This window comes from Salvelinus sp. IW2-2015, linkage group LG17, assembly GCF_002910315.2.
Source record: "Salvelinus sp. IW2-2015 linkage group LG17, ASM291031v2, whole genome shotgun sequence".
Taxonomy (NCBI): Eukaryota; Metazoa; Chordata; class Actinopteri; order Salmoniformes; family Salmonidae; genus Salvelinus; species Salvelinus sp. IW2-2015.
In genome coordinates, this window is record NC_036857.1 from 30328055 (window position 1) to 30335995 (window position 7941).

At 42.0% G+C, this 7941-nt stretch overlaps 1 protein-coding gene across 1 annotated transcript in view; it reads left to right on the forward strand.

Moving 5' to 3' along the window:
- The first annotated feature begins 1545 nt into the window (after window positions 1-1545).
- fignl2 (fidgetin like 2) overlaps window positions 1546-7941 on the forward strand; it is a 30480-nt gene continuing 24084 nt past the window's right edge. Inside the window, exons 1-2 of the mRNA XM_024005695.2 lie at window positions 1546-1779; window positions 5615-5774. Coding sequence (XP_023861463.1) covers window positions 5750-5774 — 25 coding nt within the window. The 5' untranslated portion in view covers window positions 1546-1779; window positions 5615-5749. The remainder of the gene's footprint in view (window positions 1780-5614; window positions 5775-7941) is intronic.

The following is a 7941-nucleotide window of genomic DNA, read 5'->3' on the forward strand; positions in this document are numbered from 1 at the left end:
CTATATGTTTGTTTGTGTAGGTATGCATGGTGTGTGCATCGTTGTGTGTCAGTGTGTGTGTCGGGGTCAGTGTGTGTGTCGGTGTGTGTTGTGTGGTAAGGCAAGGCTTAAGGCGGGAGATACATTGTGCAGTAACGTGGTGTGGATGGATGTATGTGTTTGAGAGGAGAGGAGTTCAGTCTCTGTGTGTAACAGGAGGAGTCCTGCTGGCCGTGTGGCCCTTGGTGTGACTAAAAACAGACACACAGCTGGTGCTCTAAGAGAGAGAGGGAGAGGGGGAGAGGCAGAGAGCGAGGAGAGAGCGAGGAGAGAAAGGGAGAGGGTAGAGCAGTAAGCGAGAGAGAGAGAGAGAGGAGAGAGAGAGAGAGAGAGAGGAGAGCGAGAGAGAGAGAGAGAGAGTGAGAAGAGAGGAGAGAGAGAGAAGAGAAAGAGAGGAGAGAGGAGAGAGAGAGAAAGAGAGAGAGTGAGATGAGAGAGAGAGAGAGGAGAGAGAGAGAGAGAGAGAGAGAGAGAGAGAGAGAATACCAGTGTGCTGGCGTTTCTTGTACTTCACTGCCAGTAAGAGCAGCAATAAACTGGGACAGCATCACCTGACCAGTGACCATGGGGATGGAACCCAGATCACAGGAACAGCTTACGTCATCAACATCACATCCATCTAACATTCTGTCCATTATGTCCTCTACATATAGCGACAACTGTTGCGCTTAGTTGGAATATAGTGTGGGTACTACAGTAAAACAAATTTGGAAATTTGCATTTGAAGAGATTTGGGATTTGTCTTGCTTGGTAAATCAGATTGCTTTCTTCGCAAAGGAGATTTGTCAGTCAATTACATGAATTGTCATACCTGTGGAATAAGTAAAAAAATATATTTAATTTCAGGACACAATGCATAGGGGGTGAGGGTAAATGAGAGTGTTTCCACCTAAATCTGTAATAATTTTTCCCCTTGACCTCTCAACCCCTATCCATACCCCCTTACCCCCCTACAGTTAGAAAAAAAAAGTGTTCCAAAGGGGTTCTTCGGCTGTCCCCATAGGAGAACCCTTTTTGATTCCAGGGAGAACCCTTTTTTGTTCCAAACCCAAAAAGGTTCTACTTGGAATCAAAAGGGTTCTACCTGGAACCAAAAAGGTTCTACCTGGAACCAAAAAGGGTTATTCAAAGGGTTCTCCTATGGGGACAGCCGAAGAACCCTTTTAAGTTCTAGATAGCACCTTTTTTTCTAAGAGTGTACCCCTAGCTAATTCTCCTGGGGCCAAACTCAATCTGGTCATTTCCCTCCAACCCTCATTCCTCTCCTCTTCTCTTCTTCTATCCTTCCCTCTCTCACTCTCATTCTCTATATGGGATAAGGCTATAGAATACAAGCCTTCTCTCTCAAGCATGATTGGTCAACTCCCCTTTCCCCTCTGCCCCCTCTCATTCTCTCTCACCCTGCTTAAATACTTTTAACATAAAGAGAGAGAGGGAGGGAGGGAGGGGAGAGGGGGATGGGAGCGATGGGGGAGGGGAATTGTGTGTGTGCACTCTGTTGTCACTGGCAGAGAGAGAGAGAGAGAGAGAGAGAGAGAAAGAGAGAGAGAGAGAGAGAGAGAGCGAGAGCGAGAGCGAGAGAGAGAGAAAGAAAGATTGAGAGCGAGAGTGAGAGTTGAGTTGAGTTGTGGAAAAAAAGCCTAGCAGTGAACACACGCTCTGCTCTCTGCTCTCTGCTCCACAGGATTATCTAACTGCTGATTAAGATCTGCCAGAAAGAGTACATGCTGGCATGAACAGGTAAGAACAGCTTCTCTCTCCTCTGTCTCAGTGTGTTGTAGTGTTGTGACTGCACTGTGTTGTGTTTATACTGTAGTGTGGTAGGTGGCGGCTGCTGTCTGTGTGTTTGACTTGGCCCTATCTCTAGAGTTGTAAATGAGTGAAGTGAAGGAAGTGTTGACTTGTCTTTGGCCACTGGCCACTATGTACATCCCCCAACCTCAACACCTCCTGGTCTTCTGTCCGTCTGTTTAGCCCCTGTGTGCTTCTCTTACCTCTCTATATCTCTCTATATCTCTTTCTGTAATTCTTTGTCATTGCCTGCACTGTTTATAGAATTGAATACCATTTATAGAACTGTGCAAAGCAATTATCTGCTTTTAGAAATTAAAATCGAAATGAATAAATCGAAATTAATAAAGCTAGTTTAGAGATGCGTGTGTCAGGAGAAGTGAAATCAGTTCAACCCACTTAAGGCAGAACTCTTGTGTAGCCTGTAGGTTAGGGATAGTTGTGCCATATTGTGGTTATTGCATAATATTCACTTCCATATGATTGGATGGTAATTGTTGTACTGCTGTACGTAGAGGTTCATGCTCTTCATTGCATTCATGAAACATGCTGAAATCCACATTTGTACAGATTTGGGATATTCATGGAATGTTGTATTTTTAATCTGTAAAAAAATTGGTTTAGCATTTTTTTATTTGGTCATGACTGTAATAGAAAATTGCATATGTTAATTCTGACTGTCAACAGACATTTTTCAATATTTAGCCTAGTATCTTCTAGCTGCTTTGAAATAGTCTGTGGAATGTATGCATTAGGTTTTGAGATCCAAGTCCTTCAAATATGTGCAATGTTTGAGACCTGACATAGTATGTTTGGCGTGATGATGTACAGTGCCTTCAGAAAGTATTCACACTCCTTGACTTTTTGACATTTTGTTGTGTTACAAAGTGGGATTGAATTGTAATTTTTGTTCCGCTATCCAGACAAAATACTCTCATGTAAAAGTGGAAGAAGAATTTGAACATTTTTTTTTTTTAATTATGAAAAATAAACCACTAATATATCTTGATTAGATGAGTATTCAAGAGACAATACATGAGACATGTATGTTCGAAACAGCTTTGGCATCGATTACAGCTGTCATTTTGGGTAAGTTTGCACCCTGGATTGTACAATAGTTGCCCGTTATTCTTAAAAAAATTCTTCAACCTCTGTCAAGTTGGTTGTTGATCACCATTGTATGAGTCAAAATACCCGTAAAACCTAGTGGTCAAACAAGGAAATGGTTCCAATAGTTTTTCCACCATTAATTTTTCACATAGGGGATTATAAAAACACTTTAAAAAAAGGTCTGTAGGCCTACCATGGCGTGACGTTTTGATAACAGTGTAAATCTCTCTAGGACAAGATTACTTTTATCAATATGTTCGCCTGTATTTACCCCCAAAAATGAAACAATAATTAGATGCTAATGTGGCTGTCATAAAGAACTACAAATGCCATGATGATCTGGACAAGACTGCCGAATCGAGGCAAAGGTAAGAATCTCTGGATTAACTATCTAATGTTAGCTAAATGTAGTAATTCATAAATTGGCAATTCTGTGAACTGTCCTTGTGCAAGTTTTAAATTGACACAATACCTGTTAGTAAAGGTGTCAGCTAGAGATGACATGCAGGAGCTTGCAGGGATTTGTAGTCTTGCTTGATGTCTACTTTGATGCTAATTAGCATTTTAGAATCTGAGAGTAAATAGAGCCTAATATATTGATAAAAGTCACCTTGTCCGAGAGAGATTTACATAGTTATCTAAATGTCATACCGGGGTAAGCCTACATAAAACACAGCCCTTATTTTAATTGTTTCTAAAATTCCCTATGGGAAAAAGGAATGGTGGAAAAACGATTGGAACCATTTCCCTGTTTGACCACTAGGTTTTATGGGTATTATGGCACCTCCAGTGTGGGGCTCTATTGCTAGACAGCCTTGGCCTAGATATTCATGCCGATTTAAGTCAAAACTGTAACTAGGCCACTCAGGAACATTCAATGTCGTCTTGGTAAGCAGCTCCAGTGTAAATTTGGCCTTGTGTTTTAGGTCACAACCATTTGGCCTTGTGTTTTAGGTCACAATGGCCTCATGGTGAAATCCCTGAGCAGTTTCCTTCCTCTCCGGCAACTGAGTTAGGAAGGATGCCTGCATCTTTGTAGTGACTGGGTGTATTGATTGATCCTCCACAGCCTAATTAATAACTGCACCATCCTCAAAGGGTTATTCAGCGTCTGCTTTTTGAATTTTTACACATCTACCAATAGGTGCTCTTCTTTGTGAGGCATTGAAAAACCTCCCTGGTCTTTGTGCTTGAATGTGTGCTTGAAATTAACTACTCGATTGAGGAACCTTACAGATAATTGTGTGTGTGGGGTACAGAGATGGGTAGTCATTCAAAAATCATGTTAACGACTATTAATGAACACAGAATGAGTCCATGCAACTTATTATGTGATTTGTTAAGCACATTTTTACTCCTGAAATTATTTAGGCTTGTCATAACAGAGGTTGAATACTTATTGACTAAAGACATTTCAGCTTTTTTATTTTTTATTCATTTCCAAAAATAATTACAAACAAAATTCCTCTTTGACATTATGGAGGTATTGTGTGTAGATTAGTGACACAAAACCTACATTTAATCCATTTTAAATTCAGGCTGTAACACAACAAAAAAGTGGAAAAAGTCAAGCGGTGTGAATACTTTCTGAAGGCACTGTATTATCTGTTTAATTCTCTGTGACCTGATATTGTCCTGGGGCCGTTAGAGAAGCTAAAGTCATATTGGAACAATAAAGATAGAAATTACAGGATTAAAATACAATTCTTCTGGTTACATTATTTCCCTAGAAATGCTTGACATTTATTATCTCCAACCTTCAAAAATGAAATATTTGTTTTGTTTGTCCTTGGAAACTAAAGAAAAGCAACAAATTAAAATGTCTTTCTTCAAATGTTTTATGTGTTTTATACATTTGGGGAATTGTATTTTTGAGTACTCTTAGAACATAGCAGCATTGTGAGTTGTCTTTCATTTTGTATCAAAAGTATATCTAAAATCTGTAAAACAAGTCAGTTAAAATCGAACACGTGCTGTCAGTCAAACGTTGTTGTAGGAACCATTGTTTCTCGTCATTTGGACTAATTCTACTGCCATAAATGTGTTCAGGCTCATTGGAATGCAATCTTTACAGCCCTAGCTAACCTACAGAGCAACAGAGCAGTTGTGTGCATCTCAGCCTCAACTGTTCTCAGTTAATGCACAGAGAGGAGTGGTATTCTGGGTCTTTCTGTGAGGCAGTCAGATTAAGAAATCCCTCATTAAAGCTATGGCCACAGCCTCACAATCAGCTTAATGCTCTGTTTCCCTTCCTGCCTGTCTCTGTCTAATGAATACCTTGTGTGTGTGTGTGTGTGTGTGTGTGTGTGTGTGTGTGTGTGTGTGTGTGTGTGTGTGTGTGTGTGTGTGTGTGTGTGTGTGTGTGTGTGTGTGTGTGTGTGTGTGTGTGTGTGCGTGTGCGTGTGCGTGTGCGTGTGCGTGTGCGTGTGCGTGCCTCAATTTGGGAGACAGCCTGTGTGAGTGTGCACGTGCGTGTGTTTGGGTTTTTCTTCGACTTGTAGGCTGCTAGTTTTTTCTTTTGCTTGTGAAGAATTGTTTCAACTTATGTTGTGTGTTTAGATTTTTAATTGGTCTCGTGCTTGCTTGCGTACATTTGTGTGTGCGTGTGCATGTTCGTACAGAGACATTGTGCAGCTGTAACTGGTCTGTAACTGTCTCTCCTCTCCTTCTCCAGGGCTGAGTGTAGTAGTGTCAGTACCAGCAGCAAACCCCAGTGATGGACTACAGGCGGACAGACGCTAACCTCGACCTGGCTCCTGCTATTCTCTCACAGTCCCACTCTCCTCCTAACTGAGACCAGCTCCGCAGAATGCTGAGTCCTATTGTTCCCTATAGTAAGTACCCTACACTTATCGCCTATATTGTAGTAAGTACACTGCCTTTCGTGATACATATCAGTAGTAAATACACTACATTCCCACCTGAGCAGACTTTGAATTCTCAGGTGTTCTCAGACAATCTAGGTGTAGTGTTCACTCTGTACAGTAATTGTAAACAGAAGAGGAATCCACTGTACTGTACTGTAGCTAGTTATGGAAGGGTTTGAGTTTGTTGGCTCCAGCAGCTGCCTGTACCTTCTAGTGCACTCTGAATGCACTCAGTGTTACTTTCCTGGCCACGGTCGGACATTGGCCCTGTCTTAACGTTCCATCACAAGGAGGAGAATAAGGAAAGGAAAGAGTACGAGAGAGAAGAGGTTGGAGTGAGGATGGCTTGAGCAGCAGAAACCCTATGGTTCTGACAGTGTCATTTCACAAACTTCAGTCAGTCCTCCTCTGGTTCAGAGTTTAGGCTACCACAGAGGTCACTGCTGCCTCCCCCTCTCCCTCTCTCTCTTCCCCTCCCTCTCTTTCCCTTTAACGCGGACCTGATGACTGACGTGTCCATTTGGCAGGAGGTTAGGAAAGTGCAGCTCAGTTTCCACCTCATTTTGTGGGCAGTGGGCACATAACCTGTCTTCTCTCGAGAGCCAGGTCTGCCTACGACGGCCTCTCTCAATAGCAAAGCTATGCTCACTGAGTATGTACATAGTCAAAGCTTTCCTAAATTTCTCCCTCTCTATTTCTCTCCCTCTCTCTTTCTTTCTCTCTCTCTCTCTGCCTCTGCTCTCTCACTCTCTGTTTCCCTTCCCCTTTACATCTCTGCCTCTCAATAAAATTCAAATGGCTTTATTGGCATGGGAAACATATGTTTACATTGCCAAAGCAAGTGAAATAGATAAACAATAGTGAAATCAACAATCAAAAATGAACAGCAAACATGACACTCATAAAAGTGTCAGAGGAATAGAGACGTTTCAGATGTCATATTATGGCCATGTACAGTGTTATAACGATGTGCAAATAGTCTGTCTCTCTTTCTCTTCCTCTCTGCCTCTCCTCCTCTCTACCGCTCTCCCTCTCTCTCTCCCTCTCTACTCTTCCGCCTCTCTGCTCTCCCTCTCTCTCTCCCTCTCTACTCTTCCGCCTCTCTGCCTCTCTGTCTCTCCACAAAAAGCATTGTTTGGCTGCCAGCATGGGGCTGCTGCTTCTCTCTGCATTTCAAGAGCTCCTTTTCTCCCTGCTCTTTAACTCGATTCAAAGGAGCTTTATTGGCATGACAGTTACAAGAAAAGAGGTCGAAATCGAACAAAATGGCCAATTTAAAAAGTATTACTTCATAATAGCTTGGAATAAATCCTTTTTCTAGCAATCTGGAGTATGTTGAGGAGTGGTAGTATTTATTGGGGTGTTTGTGGGAGTGTGCTGATAGGAATGTAACCTGGACAAACTTTGCAATTAGAGAAACTAAAGTATTTGTTGTGAAATTCAGTTTCTTGTTCTTTCTTTAAATGTAATTGTCTGCTAGCTATTTAACAGAATGTGACTGGCAGAAAGGGTGTTGTATGTGGAGGATGAAGGTTGCAGTGGGTATCTCAGATAGGGGGGAGTGAGGCCTAAGAAGGTTTTATAAATAAGCATCAACCAGTGGGTCTTGCGCTGGGTATACAGAGACGGCCAGTTTACAGAGGAGTATAGAGTGCAGTGATGTGTCCTATAAGGAGCATTGGTGGCAAATCTGATGGCCGAATGGTAAAGAACGTCTAGCCGCTCAAGAGGCACCCTTACCTGCCGATCTATATATTACGTCTCCGAAATCTAGCATGGGTAGGATAGTCATCTGAATCAAGGTTAGTTTGGCAGCTGGGGTGAAAGAGGAGTGATCCAGCTTGGATATGTGCTGAGAGAAGGACAGTGTACCATCTAGCCATACTCCCAAGTACTTGTATGAGGTGACTACCTCAAGCTCTAAACCCTCAGAGATAGTAATCACACCAGTGGGGAGAGGGGCATTTTTCTTACCGAACCATATGACTTTTGTTTTGGAGGTGTTCAGAACATGGTTAAGGGCAGAGAAAGCTTGTTGGACACTAAGAATGCTTTGTTGTAAAGCATTTAACACAAAATCTTGGGAGGGACCAGCTGAGTATAAGACTATCATCTGCATATAAATGGATGAGAG